The sequence below is a fragment of the Trichechus manatus genome, unplaced genomic scaffold, assembly GCF_000243295.1.
Source record: "Trichechus manatus latirostris isolate Lorelei unplaced genomic scaffold, TriManLat1.0 scaffold00031, whole genome shotgun sequence".
In the NCBI taxonomy this organism is placed as follows: domain Eukaryota; kingdom Metazoa; phylum Chordata; class Mammalia; order Sirenia; family Trichechidae; genus Trichechus; species Trichechus manatus.
In genome coordinates this window covers 4,507,333-4,526,829 of record NW_004443967.1, presented here as the reverse complement: position 1 = coordinate 4,526,829, position 19,497 = coordinate 4,507,333, and the positions used below count along the sequence as shown (strand labels likewise).

At 36.2% G+C, this 19,497-nt stretch overlaps 1 protein-coding gene across 1 annotated transcript; it reads left to right on the top strand.

The window, feature by feature from the left end:
• Positions 1-211: 211 nt before the first annotated feature.
• DCLRE1A (DNA cross-link repair 1A) lies at positions 212-19,344 on the top strand. Its single transcript, XM_004374859.2, has 10 exons — positions 212-332; positions 480-1,586; positions 4,012-5,706; positions 7,150-7,283; positions 8,293-8,411; positions 10,657-10,797; positions 12,327-12,472; positions 13,456-13,610; positions 17,862-18,003; positions 18,788-19,344. The coding sequence occupies exons 2-10, from the start codon at positions 1,115-1,117 to the stop codon at positions 18,946-18,948; spliced, it is 3,165 nt and encodes a 1,054-aa protein (XP_004374916.1). The 5' UTR covers positions 212-332; positions 480-1,114; the 3' UTR covers positions 18,949-19,344.
• Positions 19,345-19,497: the final 153 nt, after the last annotated feature.

Below are 19,497 nucleotides of genomic sequence, written 5' to 3'. Positions count from 1 at the left end.
AGTGACTGTCCAATTGCTTCGGCTTATACACAAATACAGTATTTTGTCGCCCTGGTAGTACTGAAAGTGCTGGCGCGAATAGATTGTCAGCCGAGCGGGTGAGGGGGGCACGCAGGGGAGCGGACGCAGCTGGAGTCTGGATTCGCTCCCCAGGGGCACAGGTGGCGGGTGGGTTGCGGCGAGGGTTCCAGAGGGCTGTGTCTCTGAATCTTCAGAAGGGGAGGGCCCTAACACCTTTTTTGAAGCGGGCTGGCCTAGCATGGTTGAGATGGTTAAGACCGCACTCGCTGGCCTTGCAGCTTCCACCATCCAAAAGGAAAGTAGAACCGGTGGTAAGCATCAGGCAAGTTAACCTAGATTTTGAGGCTTGCGGAGAGGGTTGGCCACCTTCAGAGTGGTCCGCCAGTATGGTTTGGAGTTAAGTGTGTGGCCATAGTACAAGCACAGCTTCACATGTTTGAACTTTGTTCTTCGTGCAGTGTTTTCTTCATTGCTGATGGAGGAAAATGCTGGACTGCTCAGGAAACCTAACTGTTGAAGAGTCGCTGATAAGGGCTATTCTGTTTTTGCTGATCACACACTTTTCTGCTCTTCACCCTTCTTGGTGTGACAAGTATTACTAGTAAACTGAAGTAGCCGTTTAGTGTTTGGGACACTTGCTGAGCCATTTGCCCAGGGACTGTGGTTGGATTTGGACCATTCTTAAGTTGAAAGAAAACTGACAGTAGCTTCGTAACAATTTTACAAAGCTTGTTCTCAGACTAAGCTGTTGAACCTATACTTGCCGTTAGTGCTTAATTTTTGAAGTATTACTGATTTTTCTTTTTATGAGTCAAGCCCTGGTAAAGTGACACAATGAAAAACTTCTCAGATGCTACCCCTGTAGTAGATTCTCTCAATTTTATTGGGGTATAAATAGAACAGCAACATTCTCAGGTATAATGTTTGTAGTTTGTCAGTGTATTCATTACCATGGCTTTAGGTTTTTGCTGAGTTAGTGAGTTTTCCGTTGTTTTTGTTTGTTTCTCAGAAAAAGAATTCCATTTAACATTTTTGTAACAAGAAATGGACTCCTGGTTAAGCTTAGTGCTTCTTTAATGACAATCATTTTGCCATGTTAGAAGACACTTTTTTGGAAGAAGACATCTGGGAATACAAATCCAAAAGAAAAGCAAAACGAGTACATCGAAATAATGGCTCTGAAAATACTCCAAAATCTGTTGAAAAGGCAACAGATGGGAAATACCAGTCAAAACGAAGAAGAAATAAAAAAGAACTGAAAAGAACCGTGGAAGCTAAAGAGAAGACAAAGGACAATGAGATATGTCTTGGAGAAACACACAGTCAGATTTCTGTAGCTTCTGGTCAGGATTCAAGTGGAGATAGTATTCAGCATTCCCAAGATAAGGAGACCACCCCAGCAAAGCACTGTCGAACTAAAAAAAAAAAACAAGAATCCCCAAAGATACGTGCACTTTATGATGGATACTGTCCTAATTGCCAGATGCCTTTTTCCTCATTGCTAGGTCAAACACCTCGATGGCATGTTTTTGAATGTTTGGATTCTCCACAGGTCTCTGAAACAGGTAAGATCATAAAAAGGGACCAGTTGCTGTTGAGTGGACTCTGACTCATGGCGACCCCATGTTTGTTCTCTAACTAGTCTGAAAGGTCTGCTTATCAGTCAGACACATCAGCTCGATGAAACAAACAAGGCAAGTAAAAACCAAAAGCGAGGGAAACACTTTTAAGTATAAATGACTTACTCTGGAAGCAAACAAGGTAATACATTTTACGCTTCTTAAGGAGGGTAAAAAGCTATCAGTCAATGGTATAATTGTAAAGAAACTTGAAAACAGTTAAAATGCAGTCTTGTATTTCCTAAAAGTCCCTAAATATCTCGATTTTATAAATGTTGATTGAGCACCAGCTATGCTAGGGACTTCTGTTTACTTGATTCTCACAACTGTGTAAGGTAGGTGGTATTGACATTTTATAGATGAGGGTTCTTAAAAGTTAAATAACTTGCCCATTTCACCATCTTTTATGAAACTATGTACAAAAATAGGAATATAGTCTGGTATTCTAAATGTCATGTTGTATTCATCATGCTAATGCACAGGAAAGAGGAAATAGGAAGAAGTCTTAGGTTATTAAGATGCTAATAATAAAAGGGTGCCAAATGATAATTGAAGTACTACTATCTTATTATCTTCTAAAATAGATATTGTAACAATGTAACATATGTGTTGTATTTAACATGTAGACAGTCCTACTTGGAATATATGGAGGTTATTGTGATGATTTTCTATCTGGAAGTTATATATACCATACGTAGACTTTTAAATTTTAAAGAATTAGAATTTAGTAAAATAAACATAGTTCTCAGTGTGGTTTCATGTTAATGATGATTCTGAAAATATTTTATTATTAATCTCTAGTCATCACTTTACTACATGAAGATGCAAAAGAACTCATTGTATTTTGTAACATTTGGCATTTATTAGCCTTTTCTATAAAAGTATAGCAAGCAATAACGATCAAATGCAAGTAATTTTGCTTTTAAGTTGCTTAAATATCAGAAATGGAAGTTGGAGTTCCATGGTGAGCACCTCAGAGTGAAATGTCTTATACATGAAAACGCACTGCCATCGAGTCAATTCCGACTCATAGCAACTCTATAGGACAGAGTAGAACTGCCCCCATGGGGTTTCCAGGGAGCGGCTGGTGGATTCAAACTGCCAACCTTTTGGTTGGCAGCCAAGCTCTTAACCACTATGCCACCAGGGCTCCCTTAAAGATGTTCCATTGGTTTTTCACTGACTAAACTCCTTTGAATACAATCTAAGATGGGCTCTTCTTGGTATTCCACAAATACTTTATGAAGCAATTTTAAGTTCAGTTTTAAGCAATGAAGTCTTCTAATTTAACATGGTATCTTTTCTTTTCTTGGGGTGGAGGATCATTTTTTTAATAAACCCAGACATTAACATATGCGGGGATATGCCAAGATGATTTACAAAATGTTTCACCATGAGTTGGAATCAACCTGATGGCAATGGGTTTGACGAGTCACAATCATAATACGATGGGGAATAGTTTCCAGATTATTAAAGCTTTCCTATTAACCAGCATAGGTCCCTGGGTGGCACAAATGGTTTACTCTTGACTATTGACTGAAAGGTTGGCAGTTTGAACCCCCACAGCTGTGCTGTAGAAGAAAGGCCTGGCAATCTGTTCCACTAAAGATTACAGCCAAGAAAACCCTATGGAGCAGTTCTACCCTGTAACACATGGGGTCATCATGAGTCAGAATCAACTCGGCAACGGGTTTATTAGCCAGTACATTAAATTGAATTTCAAATCTTAGAGTCTAAAATATTCAGTGTATGAACAGCTATTAAGATTGTTATTATTAATCTTGTTAAGATTGTTATTATTTTATCATTCACTTGTACACAATGTAAATGTTAAAATGTGGAATCTAATTCAATACTACAGTTACGTAAATCTTGTTGCTTATCAGATAAAAATTGGTAGTCTTAAAAATATGACTTTAGTTTTGTGTTTAGCACCAGTTCTCCTTATTCTTGTTGCCTGAGTAATACAGAACTGGTGAAACTGATGTCGTCAATCTGTAGCACCTGTTTAGAAAATACTCTACACAAGCATGTCACGGAGTTATTTTGTTTTAAAGGAGCTCACATTTGTGGAGTTACATAGGAAAGAGTGGGGGGAGGGGTTAGTCTTAAAATGTATTTTTTGAGAAAAGAAATTTAAAAGTGTGTTTGTCTTAAAAATGACAAATAGCTCCTTGCAAAACCATACTGGATGAAGTGTTGACATTTGATGTTTATCTTTGGATTTCTGCAGTTAAGAATAGCTGTTATCTTAAGGCCTCTAAGTAGGACTGATGATTTCTACTATGTGTCAACTTATAGTGCTAATGCTGTCAAAGCTGAGTCTATGCTTTGATTCTCTAATACTTTTTTTCTTTATTAAAATTGTCAGAGTGTCCTGATGGTCTTCTGTGTACCTCAACAATTCCTTCTCATTACAAGAGATACACTCACCTCCTACTGGCTCAAAATAGGGCAAGTCCTAATTCTTTCAGCAGCCCATCACATACAACAGGTGGTCGTTTGAATTGTTCCAGTGAGACTAATTCAGGCTTTCTCTGCAGCCTTGAGAAAGGATGGTCTCTGAATCAGAAACAAACTGAGAACTTAAAAAATGTTTCTGATGATCCCTTTTTGATGACACAGTGTCTAAGAAAATCTCAATCTCCAGCTGAAACCAACAAAAAGGTATCGTTTTCTACAAATATCCAAAAGTCCCAGCGAGCTCTAAAATTTACTGAGTTTGTTAATAATGACCAGCTGGTAGGAGTTGGTTTGCCTCTTGCTGATGAAGAATTAGACAGCTCAGAACACATAAATTTGCCGGTGCCAGAAAATGACTTTAGTGACTGTGAAATCTCTTATTCTCCACTTCAAAGTGATGAAGAAACGTACGATGTAGATGAAAAGCTGGATGGTTCACAACAGGAACTATTTTTCACTGAAAGCTCAAAAGATGGAAGCCTAGAAGATGACAACAGCTCTACTTTGTTTAAAAAAATCCGTGATCCTTTACTGAAGGGCCAGGAAGCTAGCTGCCCGGAGATGAATAGCTTCTTAACTCAGAATAAGTACAATGAAGAATTGTATAAATACCATACTCTAACTGATTTGTCTCAACTTATTTCCCAAAACAATGGGAGTATTAGTGCCTGTGATGATCCAGCATATAGTGGTGATGATTTTATGTTGTTTCCACCTGCATCAGCAGGGGGACATGATGCTCCTAATTACCTAGCCACTAAAGCTAAACCTGATGAGCCAGAATTTCACTTATCTCAAGCAAATAAACAGAATCAGGCAGTTGAAGAATCAGCTGTTTACAGTCAAGTTTCTCTTCCGTTACTTAAAAGTGAAATGCCAAACCGTTTTGAAAGCCAACGAGGAGAGTATGTTTCTTCCCATCTAAACCAAAGTAAAATAGAATTATCAAGTGAGAACTTTAATGCTAAGAATAATACTAATTCAGTACATTTCTGCAGAGAGGCATTAGATGGTATGCTAGACAGTAAAGTTTCCGTTTTAAAATCAGAGAATTTTTCTAGTGCATCTACTGCCACTAAGTCTGTGAAAATAGTGCCATCTGGTCCTAAGTGTGATGCAAGACATTCTTCTAACAAAGTAATGAAACAAATGGATATAGGTGTGTATTTTGGACTACCACCCAAAAGGAAAGAAGAGAAATTGCTGGAGGAAAGTGCATTAAAAGAGACGGACTTAAATCCAGTTGTAAGTCCTAACAAAAAAAGGTCCAAGCGGTGCAAGAGGAAAGCAGAAAACTCTCTAAGTGATTTAGAATTCAATGCAAAGAATTTAAATGAGAGTCAGCTCCCTGCGGAACTTTCTAGTGAGAGGCCACAACGTCAAAGAAAGAGACGTAAAAAGTCAAATTCAGTACAGGAAGGAGCATCTCAGAAGTCAGATCACATCAACAATACAGAATTTGGAGCAGTCAGTTTAAGTAAAGACAAAGTCTCCATAAAATCAGCTGGTGGCAGGCTGCAGAGGAGGTGTGCAAAAATCCCAGAGTTATCTAATGCAGAAGGATTAAGAAAAAGGAGATGTCCATTCTATAAGAAAATACCTGGTAAGCTGAAACATCAGTGCCTAATATACTTACAGAAACACACAACTTTTTTTACTTTGATGCTTATTACCCATGTTGTATGTGTGTGGGTGACGCATTTTTTCGCATGTGTTTGCTTTTCATGGTACTTAATGGGCCTGTAACAGATTTTTTTGGCCATTTGATCTTTTTGTTCCATTCAATACAGCCAACTTTTATTTAGCATATTCTATATACAAGATACTACAGTAGTTAGGGAGGTATTACAGACCATGCAAAGATTAGCAAGACAGTGGTAAGGATCCAGCTTAATATGAAAGAAGGAGATGCATTTCTTAAGTAACCATAATAAAAGGCACTGTCTAAGTGTTTGTGAGAAATACAAAGTATGAAGAAGCTTCAGAGGGGAAATATCACAGGTTGTACGTGCTGTAACAAATGCTAAACATTTTAAAACCTTATTAGAATTCGGTTTCTCAGCTTTTTCATATTCTTGTGATTTCTCGTGCCTTCGTAAATGACTTGGTAGAAAAGATATTCCGTGAAATGAATTTTATTTTGGAAGAAACCAATAACTCTTCTGAAAAGAATTTAAAATAAACTAGATAAAATATACTTGGTTTCAAAAAGATTTTTTGAAGTGCTTTATTGATATTCTAGATCTGTAGTTTGTTCAAATGTTTATCTAGATAATAGAGTTTATGTACATATCATAGAACCAGTTTTGTTTTTAATAAGTATTTTGATTAACTGTCTGTACTTTAAGTGAACCTAAAACTAGTATACCGCATGTTAAGTCTTAATAGAATTATGAAAGTATGCTTATTTACTTGCTTATCGTAACACATTTAGAGCAGTGTTTCTCAACCTTTTCTTCATTACTGTTCCTTCTCTAATGAGCCTTTCTAGGCACTTTATTCCTTTCTCCCCCCTCCCCCAATGAAATTAAAACACTACAGATGTACTGTTTATCTCTTACTGTACTGTGGCCCTTTGGAGGACCGCAAACCATTGTAATATCAAAAATTTTTTTGACCCTTAACCATTTTTGTCCTCTTGAGAGCATATCAGTATCACTCCCATTGAGAATTCATGTTTTAGAAGAAAGTTAGCATTCTCCTTTTGCTGGTTATTGCAGAAGTAAGGATTTTAGGGGCTAAGTATCATGGAAGTATTAGTTAAAACAAGCAAATGATTGGTTGGTAAATTAGTATTTTGATTTGGTGCAGGTATTCATAAAGGAAACTCTATTCTGAGATATTTAGTAGAAACTTAAAAGAAGTATTCTCATTTCTAATATCACCTTTTGCTGAATTTGTGTAGTGTAAGTTTTTCAATAAATTATAAACTTAAATTGGAAATGAGACATAGAGGGGATAGACGGCTTAATATTTAAAAGTAAATTGGACATCTTTTAATTGGCAAGCTCTTGCTTAGCCTGCTGTGTTTGTATTTTCATTGCAGGAACTGGCTTTACAGTTGATGCCTTTCAGTATGGATTTATTGAAGGCTGCACAGCCTATTTTCTCACACATTTTCATTCTGATCATTATGCAGGCTTGTCTAAAAACTTCACTTCTCCAGTTTATTGTAGTGAGGTAAGTTTTAATATTCTTAACTTCAAATTTGGAGAATTTCTAAGCAACTTGATTAAAAAAGAGATTAATTAAAATTGTAAGATCTATCATTCAACTAGAAAAGATACAAGAAAACAGATTCCAAATTGAGGTTCTACAATTAAATGAGTTAATGTCACCAGTTATGCTTGATTTTTTTAAAATATGCTTTATTATATGGAAACAATAGCTATTTCATGATGTACTAAAAAACCTAGATTTCATTCAGCAAACTTCTACCAAGTGTCTAAAAAGATATACAGGGCAAAGTACCTAACTTCAAGGAGCATACAGCTTCCAGGGCAAACAGATTCACAAATAATACCACAATAGAATTGTGATAGATAAACAAATTCAATGCCCAGGGAATGGAGAAGGGAGTGCTTTACTCTGTTCAGGGTTAAGGTTAGAGAAAGTTTCATGGAGATACCTTGAACCAATTATTAAAAAGTGAATGCTTATTACTGAGGGCTTTAGCTACAAAATTTTACAGCATTCAGGGATTATCCTCTTTTTAATAATGAAGCAGCTGAGGCTCAAAGAGGTTAAGTGACACGGCCCAGATCACAGAACCAGTAATGGCAGAGCCAGAATTTGAATGCATGTTCCGATTCCAGAACCTAGCAGAGGAAGGAGAAGAGAGCATTCATGGTAGAAGGTAGAGAGTGTGCAGAGGGATAGGCACCTGGGAAATGTACCCATTCCAGGCACTTTAGAGAATTCAGAAAGGCTAAACAGGAGAAGTGGGCAGGGGCCAGTATGTCATGCTGGGAATGATGGACTTTACCCAGGTGGGGGAGAATCAGTGATGGTTTTTAAGCATGGTAGTGACACAGTCGTTTTAGAAAGTTTACCTTCCTGCCATTGTGGAGGGTTTACTTGAATCTCACTGAGAGAACAAGGAGACTATTAAGATGCTTTGACTCTAAACTAAATATGAAATAAAAAACTTATTTAGTGTTTTACAGTATCAGCACATCCTGTTTTGCAGATAACTGGCAATTTGTTGAAGAAGAAGCTACATGTGCAAGAACAATATATCCATCCATTGCCAATGGACACTGAATGTATAGTGAATGGTATCAAAGTTGTTTTGCTTGATGCCAATCAGTAAGTGTTAAAGTCACCTTAATAATAGCCTATTTTTTAAATATTCTAAAGGAAAAAACATTGCATGTTTATTTAAAAACTTTATTATAACTAATGTGCTTGATATTTTTTATAACTTGGGTGAAACATATTTCTCCTTTTCAAAAAAATAAGGTACCCAGTTACAAGTCAGATTAAACTTAGAGCCTCTAAATGTTATCTCACTCCATCTTTTTATCCAGTTTCGATGCTGTGCTTGACATGAGACTCCATCATATTTAAAAGAAGAAAAAAAAAGCTATAACATGTTGCTGCTGTGCTTCACAGGATAATCTTTGCCATTTTCTTAACTATCATTTACATAAATGAACAGCCTATAATCCATACAGAGATTAGAGGGTTTTTTTCCTTTAAACTAACAAATCCTCAGGCTTTTGATACTAAAACCATGCAAGATTTTTCTTGGAAATGCTTTCCATTTTTTCCTCTTTTTTTTTTTAAATGTGAAGTACTATCGGCATTCATATGGCTGTAGTGCAACTATTGACTATGCTTCTGTGAAAACCAGAATGTATTACCCTTTTAAAAATATATTGCTGGCCTTCATATACTAATATTTTATTAAGGATTTTTGTGTCTGTTTTCATGATGGATATTGATCTGTAGTTTTTTTGTAATACTTTTGTCTGATTTTGGTATCACGCTAATGCTGGCCTCATGAAGTATTCTATTCTTTCTTTCTCTATTTTCTGAATGATGTTGTGGAGTTTTGGTATTATTCTCTCAGTTTTTGATAGAATTCCCCAGTAAAATCATTGGGGCTTTAATTTTGGGGTTGGAGGGATTAAATGGAAGGATTTTAATTACTAATTTAATTATTTCCTGTATTTTCTTAAAATTCAAAGTAAAAGTTCCATGTGTTTTGGCAGTAATTTACAAACCCCATTGTGTTGGGGTCCCCAGACCACCATCATGCTCGATGGTTTGTTAGAAGGACTCACAGAAGTCAGAAAAGCTGTTAGACTCGCAGTTTATTACAGTGAAAGGATACAGATTAAAATCAGCAAAGGGAAAAGGTGCATGGGGTGAAGTCCAGGAGAAACCAGGCACAGGCTTCCAGGTGTTCTTTCTCAGTAGAGTCACATGTTGTTGTTGTTAGGTGTCATTGAGTCGATTTTGACTCATAGTGACCCCATGTAACAGTAGAACTGCCCCATAGGGTTTCCTAGACTATAATCTCTATGGGGGAGCCCTGGTGGCATCGTGGTTAAGAGCTCAGCTGCTAACCAAAAAAGTTGGCAGTTCAAATCCACCAGCTGCTCCTTGGAAACCCTATGGGGCAGTTCTACCCTGTCCTATAGGGTTGCTATGAGTCGGAACCAACTTCAGTGGCACCTAACAACAGCAGTCTTTATTGGGGCAGATCGCCAGGTCTTTCTGCCACAGAACTACTGGTGGGTTCGAGCTGCCAATCTTTCAGTTAGCAGCTGTGCATTTAATCATTGTATGCTAGGGCTCCTTAAGAATGTCATACCAAAATGACACCTATTGCTGTCGAGTTGATTCGACTCAGCAACGCTATAGGACAGAGTAGAACTGCCCCGTAAGGTTTCCAAGGAGTAGCTGGTAGATTCTAACTGCCTACCTTTTGGTTAGCTGCTGAGCTCTTAACCACAGCACCGCCAGGGCTCCGAGTGGCATAGACGTGCTTAATTCTCCCAGCAACAATGTGTGACAACACATGCAAAGTGTTGCTAACGAAGAACACTCACCCGAGCCTTAGTATCTAGAATTTTCATTGGGGGTCAGTCACATAGGCATGGAGCACCTGTGTGACTGACATCAGCTTCTCAGACTCCAGACCCCCAGGGTAAAAACAAAGGTTCATCATAGATCACATTGATAGCATAAACTATCGGCTCAAACTAGTACCATGTGGCCCAAGACCATAAGCATCTAAAAACACTTTTATTAGATAGAATATTCCAAGGGCTCAGAGCTGATCTTCCAAGAGGGAGTCCTGAAGACAGGCCTTTCTAGGGACTGTGCAGGCTTTGAGCAACCCAGGCCTGCTGGTACTTTTCCTGCACACCCATTTTTTTAATGATGGAAATTTCCTTCAGTTAAAATACTGTCTTTCTCTGTAGTGTAATGCTACATCATCGTGGTCAGCTAATACATTGAGTTAATTTGTTGATAATGAAATAGCTGTTCTTCCTTTAGATGCTTTGCCTGTGTTAAATATATTTAACATGTTTACGTTCAGCTGCCCAGGTGCTGTCATGCTCCTTTTTTATCTTCCTAATGGGACTGTCATATTACACACTGGAGACTTCAGAGCAGACCCCACCATGGAACGTTCTCTTCTTGGGAGCCAGAAAGTCCACATACTTTACTTAGATACCACGTAAGAGAGGCTTTATTTGTGTGCTTCCTTTTCCCACTGACAGCATTTGCCCTGTAAATTATGAATAATTTGAGCACTCTGATTATTATGATGATTTTTTGTCAGTTGTCATTTTAAGGCTATTTAGCAAAGGGATGCTATTTAAAAGTATACTTAATTAAGGGCAATTTGGGATTGTATATCTTAACTGATTACGGCTTAATTTTTTTGTAATTTCTTTTTGAAAATATGGTTTATGTGAGAATCCTGTTACTGAGGCAAAGAAGAAAAATTTGGGGCAAACTTCAGGAAACCCCCTTTTAGGTTATCTTTTCAAAATATCCTTGTAACTATTAGTATGTTATGAAGAGAAAACAGAGACCAAATGTTATTTTGTTTCTGCGAATCAAAGTTAAACATTTGTTCTTTTCTCAAACAGGTAGTTTATAAGTGACAACTTTGGAATTTCTAAGTACTATAGATATGATGGCATATGCCATTATCTTTTTATTATTTTTAAAACACCTCATCAGTTTTTTAGAAAGTATGCTAACCATTTCAACCTGTTTCAGGGAGGAGTTATACAGCATATTTTAATAAAAGATGATCGTTCCATATCCAGTTTTCTAACACTGCAGTTCATTTTTCCATTCTTTTATGTATACTTTAACTACCAGATGAATTAAGAAAATAAGTAAAAACCTTTTCTTATTACTTAGTTTTATTCTACATACAATTATGAATTTCTCAGTGGATTTTTATAGAGAGAGGACCACTTTTTTTTTCCTTTTATGACTGTTAACCAACAAAAGCATTTTAAATTGAGAAAAAATATGCTTTCTTAGTAAACTTTATTTTATGGCTTTTTAGTGAAAAGATGCATAATTTTCATCATATATATGTATATGTATGTGTAGATAGATAGTAGTCTTGGGGTTGTTTTTTCACGGAGTGTTATTATCTTGAAATAGACCCAACTGGGTCTATTGTATTCCTGTATTACTGTATAAGAAAGTTTTCTGTTTATTTCCCAAGGAAAGAAAGTATCAACCATGTGAATATTAACTGTTTGGTTTTAAACTACTTCATTGAATTCACATTTTGTTTCATTGCTTTAATAATTTTGTTTTATTAAAACAGAGTTCTTCAGTCCAAATGTAATCCAATTAATAGTATTTTCTTTGATAGTGATAAGAAGTTTTAAAAAAAATGATACTGACAATGAATTAGTTCATTATTAAAATAGCTGACTGGCTAGAAATATTCTTTGAGAAAGAAAATGTTTTCAAAAAGGCAATTTCATTATTTAAGGGCGATAGAAGAAGCTTAATGAAAAAGGTATATTGAATACTTACAGTTCCATCATAAATTATCAACAGCTGGTAACAAATATTTTAACCACAAGCAGTTAGTAAACTGCAGTACTGTTAATATATTGTACTGCTGTGGTGTGTAATTTTGCTAAAAGCATGTTTTCTAAAATAGCACCCAACTTAATGCTATGGCTTTCTTATTGTTGTTTTAATAAGTGCTCTATTTCCTTATTACAGATATTGCAGCCCAGGATACTCCTTTCCATCTCAGCAAGAGGTTATCCAGTTTGCCATCAACACTGCCTTTGAGGCTGTAACCCTAAACCCACGTGCTCTGGTTGTCTGTGGCACTTACTCTATTGGAAAAGAGAAAGTCTTCCTAGGTGGGTGGAAGCCGTATCTAATTTACATTAATATGTTATAAAGATCAGATTCTCTTTGCATAGGGCCCTTTCAACTCTAATCTTGCAATTGATATTTATTTCCTGAAAGGGCTCAATATTACCTTTGAAGCTGAAGGAAAATTTGGTATTGTTTGATATATTTAAACGTTTGATAAATGTGGTTATGGTAGACTTTATAGCTACAAGATGTCTATAGAACAAACATTCATACATTAGTACTTTAATAAACTTTGAAAGATGACTAATGCATAGTTGTATTGCTGTGTTCTTTGAGGTTAGCCGTCAGTTAATTATTTTAGAGAACAGTTATAATTGTTCCTAATAGATTTCTGAATGTGTAACTGTATAGTTCATAGTGTTGTCCTGTTAGCAAAGTACTTTCATTTCTTTATTTCTGCTTCTGAAACCTTCTTCAGGAGCCCTGGTGGTGCAGTGGTTAAGCGTTCTGCTGTTAACTGAAAGGTTGGCAGTTCGAACCCACCAGTGACTCTGTAGGAGAAAAGACCTGGTGATCTGCTACCGTAAATATTATAGCCTAGGAAGCCCTATGTGGCAGTTCTACTCTGTCCTGTTGGGTTACTATGAGTCAGAATCATACGACTCAATGGCGCACAACACCAGCAACAAAACCTTCTTTAGTTACATATGCCAAACATTAAGATATGAAGTCATAAAGCCAGGGTTTTAACCCCTCCAAATTTGGTTCCTACCCTTGTTGTACTCTTTTCTATACATCTTTTATAGTTTTTAAATAATAGGCCTTAAAAAATAAACTCTGGAGTTCTCACAATTTATTCCAACAGAATTATTCAGCCTTTCTGAGATGTTATGGCAAAAAGTGTGACTGTTTTTAATTTCTTCTTATTTGATAAATTCTAGTATTAATATTTTACATGTTTTGACTTTATTATTTTTTCATAATCTGTAATTTTACTATTTTTAACCTTTTTGCTTGCCTGTAGCCATTGCTGATGTTTTGGGTTCAAAAGTTGGCATGTCCCAAGAAAAGTATACAACATTACAGTGTCTCAATATACCAGCAATCAATTCCCTCATTACTACAGACATGTGCAATGCATTGGTTCATCTTCTACCAATGATGCAAATTAATTTTAAGGTAAGTGTCCAAGAGGATGGCTATAATAAAAAACATGGCCAATAATATCAAGAGTTGGTGAGGGTATGGAGAAATCGGAACCGTCGTTCTTTGCTGGTGGGATTGTAAAATGGCGCAGCTGCTTTGGAAAACAGCGTGGAAGTTCCACAAAAAGTTAAAGATATGGAGTTACGATACAATCCAGCCATTCCACTCCTGGGTACATACCCAAGAAAAATGAAAACAAAAACTTATCCCCACGTGTTCATAGCAGCATTATTACCCCAAAAGTAGAAACAACCTAAATACCCGTCAACAGGTGAGTGGAAAATGTGGTATATCCATACAATTGAATATTATTTGGCCTTAAAAAGGAATGAAGAACTGATACATCTACAACAGGGATGAATCTTGAAAACATTATGCTAAGTGAGAGAAGCCAGACACAAGGGCTACCTACTGTGTGATCCCACTTATATGAAAGGTTCAGAATAGGTAAATCCATAGAGACAGAAAATTGAGTAGTGGCTGGCAGTGGTTGGAGAAGGAGAGAATGGGGAGGAACTGCTAATGGGCACAGCATGAAAATGTTCTGGAGTTGGTGGTGATGGTTGCCCAACTTTGTGAATATACTAAAAACCACTGAATTGTACACATTAAAAAAAAGAAAAAAAAAAGACCAGCTTTTCAAGACCAAAAAAAAAATTGAGAGGTGAGGCAGTGGAGAAACATACAGCATGGCCATGAAGAGGAGACAGATTTGTTGATGGCCAGAGGGAGGTACACAGTAGGGCCTTTGTTTGTTTCTTTTAGCTATGAAATGATAATTTTCATATTGTGAGGGAAAGCAGTCAATGGATAGGAAAAAATAGAAGATAACGTGGGAAAAAGGAATAATTAATGAAGTATGGTTTCTGAGAAGACATCTGGAACACAGGTAGAGGGATTCATTAGCGTTAAGCAGGAAAAGGGCCATCTCTTCCTCTCTAACAATTCCCTCGCAACCTACAACTCTGTTACAGACTTTATTTTTTTGTATTACACATTGTCTTCTTTTAGAGATCATATGTTTACAGATCCGAACTTGTATAAGAATTAAATCATCAAACAAGTACAACTCAAGTACAACTTTTTTTTTTAGACAGGAATTCGAATTGGTTTTAATGACACCAAGATATGTTCCTTTTGAATCTTTTGTTTTGTTTTTTAAGACTAGTGTCCTTGAGAAAGGAATGATCTGGAGTCATTAAGTCTGTGTTGTTTCTGGGTTTGTCATCTGTTACTGATATTGCCTTCAGTTGCCCTTCCCTTTCCTCCATTAAAGTGACCAGGTATTAATGACATACTTGAAGATTTCTTATCTTCAGAACACAGATGGAGCAGAAACTGGTGGTTATTATAAGGCTATATTTTAGTTAGTAATTACAGCCATGTTTTTACCGACCAAAAATAGTTTTGTTGCATCAAAGTTAATGACTTTTTGTGAAAACGTAAACCCAGTACAATTTTCAGAATTCCCAAGGCATGTTTGAAACCCTTTGAAATTTTATAAATAGTACCATTCATGCTGTCTAGCTCAACATTTGGGTTCATATATATACTATAGTATAGTTGATTACCCCCTCTGATTTACACCTGATTGATGGAATGTGGTAAAACATTATACCGATGATGCTATTGATGATTATTCATGTACTGAAAAAATAATCATAGTGACACATGCTGAAAGCATTTTTCTCACAAACTGGTGATCAGTTACAGACGTCATTGATCAGGGATTTTATGTTGACTAAATTATTCTTAATAAAATTCCTCATGAGTAGTTCTCAAGTTGGTGTTTAATGGACCACTAGTGGCTATTTGCAATCTTTTCTTTAGGTTTGGCTTTCGTGATAATGTCATATGTTTTTGTTTGGGGCACAGGTTAATGATATTTTTGTGTTAACTCTAATAGGAATGGATAGGAACGACCTATATGGTGTTACATGTATAATTGCTGTAAACTTCAGTTTACTATTTCCTTTTTTGAGGGGGAGGGGACAAAAGGAGCAAGATTGGTAATTAAGCAAATAACATTATATTAGATAGGTCCTAAACTAACCAAGACCACAACTAGAAAATTCGCAGACCCAGGGATATTATAATGGAAACTTAGTTATCTGTCGTAACTTAAACTTTTTTCTATGGGCGTACTAGTTGGCAAGACATGTGACTGTTTAATGGTAGGTGTTCCTATATTGACTTCAAATTAGTAAAAGATTGTTGTTTGGTATAAAAGAGAAATCAAGGAATTGTTATTAATGCATCAATGAAATACAAGTATCTAATAAACAGAAAAATATTTAGCCTTATACTGGTAATCAATCACAAACATAAAACAGTGATGATATATTTGTCTTCTACTAAATTGACAGGCTTTTTAAAAATGCACTATCGCTGTGATGAGAATTCAGACAATTTGGCATGTCATACACTTTGAAAGTAGTGTAAATTAGGGGTAAACCCTTTAATTCAGCAATTCTACTTCTGGGAATTTCTACTAAAAGCCTAATACTCTATAAAAGGGTCATACTGTAAGGCTCTAGATGCTAATGGTGTTAGGGATGAGGAGAGTTAGAAAAAGCTAAGAAAGGACAAGTTGGTTTCCGTTAGAAAAGACACAGCAGATAGGGTTTATTGACTGCCTCCTTACTAGGCTGAAAGCTTTGAGAAGGGAAGGGCTGTGTCTGTCTTCTTCACCACTCTGACACTAGGACCTGGCATAATACTGGAACAAATATTTATTGAATGAATGAAGAGGTAGATGGATGAATGGATACATCTTTATGATTTTTTCAGAATTATATACCAGCATCTTTTAGAACACTTTAATATTTCAAAGTATGTGTGATTAAGGAAGAAAAAGACACTTTGGGAAACTTCAGAAGATACTGTGTACAGTTTAGATTTTTTATTATTTTTAAATAAAACTAGAATTTTATTATAAATTTGCACTAAACTCTAGGTTTTAGTCTTAAGACCAAAAATATCATGATTTTCTGTATCCCTTGTGCCGTTGTTATCTTTAACTGGATTTCTCTTACCTTTCAAAGATTGAACTTTGGTCAGTGGTTTTCTAGAGTTTTATCAAATGTCATCATTTATAATGACTTTAGTTTTGTAGAATAAAATTCTAACTCACAATAAGAGACCAGACTTGCTGGCCTAACAGAAACTGGAGAAGCCCTGAAGGTATGGCCCCCAGACACCCTTTTGGCTCAGTAATGAGGTCACTCCTGGGGTTCACCCTTCAGCCAAAGATTAGGCAGCCTCATGAAACAAAATGAGATTAATGGGGCACGACAGCCCAGGGACAAGGACTAAAGGACAGGAGGGGACAGGAATGCTGGTAATAGGGAACCCAAGGTTGAGAAGGGAGAGTGTTGATGTGTCATGGGGTTGTTAACCAATGTCATAGAACAGTATGTGTACTGACTGGTTGATGAGAAACTATTTGTTCTGTGGACCTTCATCTAAAGTACAATTAAAAAAATAAATATAATGACTTTAGTTTGGGGAAGTTCTATTGTACTTAGGATTTATACCAAAAATCCACATCAAACCCGTTGTTGTCAAGTCGATTCTGACTCATAGTGACCCCACAGGACAGAGTAGAATTGCCCCATAGAGTTTCCAAGGAGTGGCTGGTGGATTCGAACTGCTGATCTTTTGGCTAGCAGCCGAACAGTTTTAAACTTACTCTTGTTTGTGTTCAAAAGATCAAAAGAGGTAAACACCTGAGAAAAGTGCTACTATGCATCTTTAAAATGTTTGTCTGTATTGAGTGTACTGCTGTTCTTAAAAACTATGTCCATCCAGATCTGTCTATCGATTCTCTATCGGTATATATGCATGAAGAATGTTTGAATTGTTGTTTACCAGTGTGATACTTGTCTTTCTATGTAGTGGGATTTGGAGAGAGTGTGTGCATTTGCTTTACTTGTAGTTGTCTAAGTTGTTATTTTTTCACACGTAATTACTTATGTTTAAAGTTGCTCCTCCTACTTTTTTTCAGGTTGTTCTTAAGCTTGTTTAACTTCAGATAATAGAGGGGAAAATTTTTTTTTTTTCAGTGATTTTATTTTTTAGAAGCATAGCACTATGATGTTTCACTGCTTAACCTGTAAAAACTCCCCGTGGCTCTGCCAATGTGACATCTTTAATCATTCTGTTTTATTCCACATAGCCCATCTTTACTGACCATTAAACCAAGATGCTGTTTTTATTTAACAGGGTTTACAGAAACATTTGAAGAAGTATGGTGGGAAATATGATCAGATCTTGGCCTTCCGACCTACAGGATGGACACATTCTAACACATTAACCAGTATAGCAGATATTATTCCCCAGACCAAAGGAAACATTTCAATATATGGTATAATTATTAAATTCTCTCACTTTTAATGTTTGTAATTTAATTTTTTTAAAAGAGCTTTAAAATTAAGGTTCAGGAAAAACAGACACTGAAGAATCTTTAACAGTTTGAGAGTTTAAATCTATGTACTCTGTACCTGTATCTTCAAGACATAAATTGATATAAAGGAGTTTGACTGTAGTAAACATTGGATAATGCAGATCACTTCATTTGTGTGATCAGTGATATTTAAAGGAAATGGTAGAACTACTTGAAAGGAGGGGTACTGCGGTTTTATGCTGAAAGTCTAGACGATTGTGAGATTGAGAGCAGGAAGATGGTGGATTTGATGTGGTAACAACAAGAGATACAGACAGCTTTAGTTTTTTCAGCTTGGGGAAGGTTTACCATTGCCTGCAGATGTTAGCTTACCAGTAGGCTTTTTACAGTGGTGGCTGATTGAAACATTTGACTTACTTTTAGCCTCTAAGGACCCTTCCTCCCTTTCTTAATGGTACTTGATTGTCAATGAAGATGGAGAAGAGATGTTTAGCATTTTTTTCCTTTTTGCTTATTTTTGTGTGTGCATTGCTTATTTTGTGTGGAATCTGCTCATTGGCACTGGGAATCAAGAATCTCCTGCTCATCAATCTTCAAATTTTACTCATATTTCTGCCAGTATTTTCCTGAAAGCCATACCTGAGCAAAGCACCTAAAGGGAAGAACTGTCTAAAAAGAAAAATTAGAGTAAGTAGAAATCTAGAAGTGTGTATTATTAAATATCTTTTGTGTATATGTGTTGCAGGAATTCCTTACAGTGAACACAGCAGCTACCTAGAAATGAAACGTTTTGTCCAGTGGCTGAAGCCCCAGAAAATCATACCTACCGTAAATGTTGGCACCTTGAAAAGTAGGAGTACCATGGAGAAATATTTTAGAGAGTGGAAATTGGAAGCTGGATATTGATGATACCTCACAGGACTGAGAAATAGTTAAGTAACTTTAGCTGCGATACGTTAGTAGTAAAATCTTTAGTTATATGAAAGATTTTTTCACTTCAGGTGAAAAACCTCATGAAGGTCACTCATACAGCTTATTTTTCCCTTAACATTTGAATAACATGCCCATAGTGCTGTATGCCTCTCAGCATTATCAGTATTAACTGAGACTTGGTCTCCCTAGTATCCTTAATGTTGTGCCCCTCCCTGTGGGGGCCATTATGGTCTGCATCAAGCTTTAGAGAAGGAAACAAAGGCAGGTCCAAGGACCAAAAGGATTCATGATGCTGGATAAACTAGGTTGAAAGCATTATATAAAAGTTATTATGTATCTTTAAAATTATGTAATATGGAGCATATTTTATGAGCTAGAACTTTTATATGAAATGTATACATAAATAAAAAATTAATCCTCAATTTGCAATAGTGTCTTGGGTTTTTGGATTTGTAATTGTGACATTCATACATTTTTATAAAATCTCAAAGAAAATAATTCAACCTTTGACTCTGAAAAAGA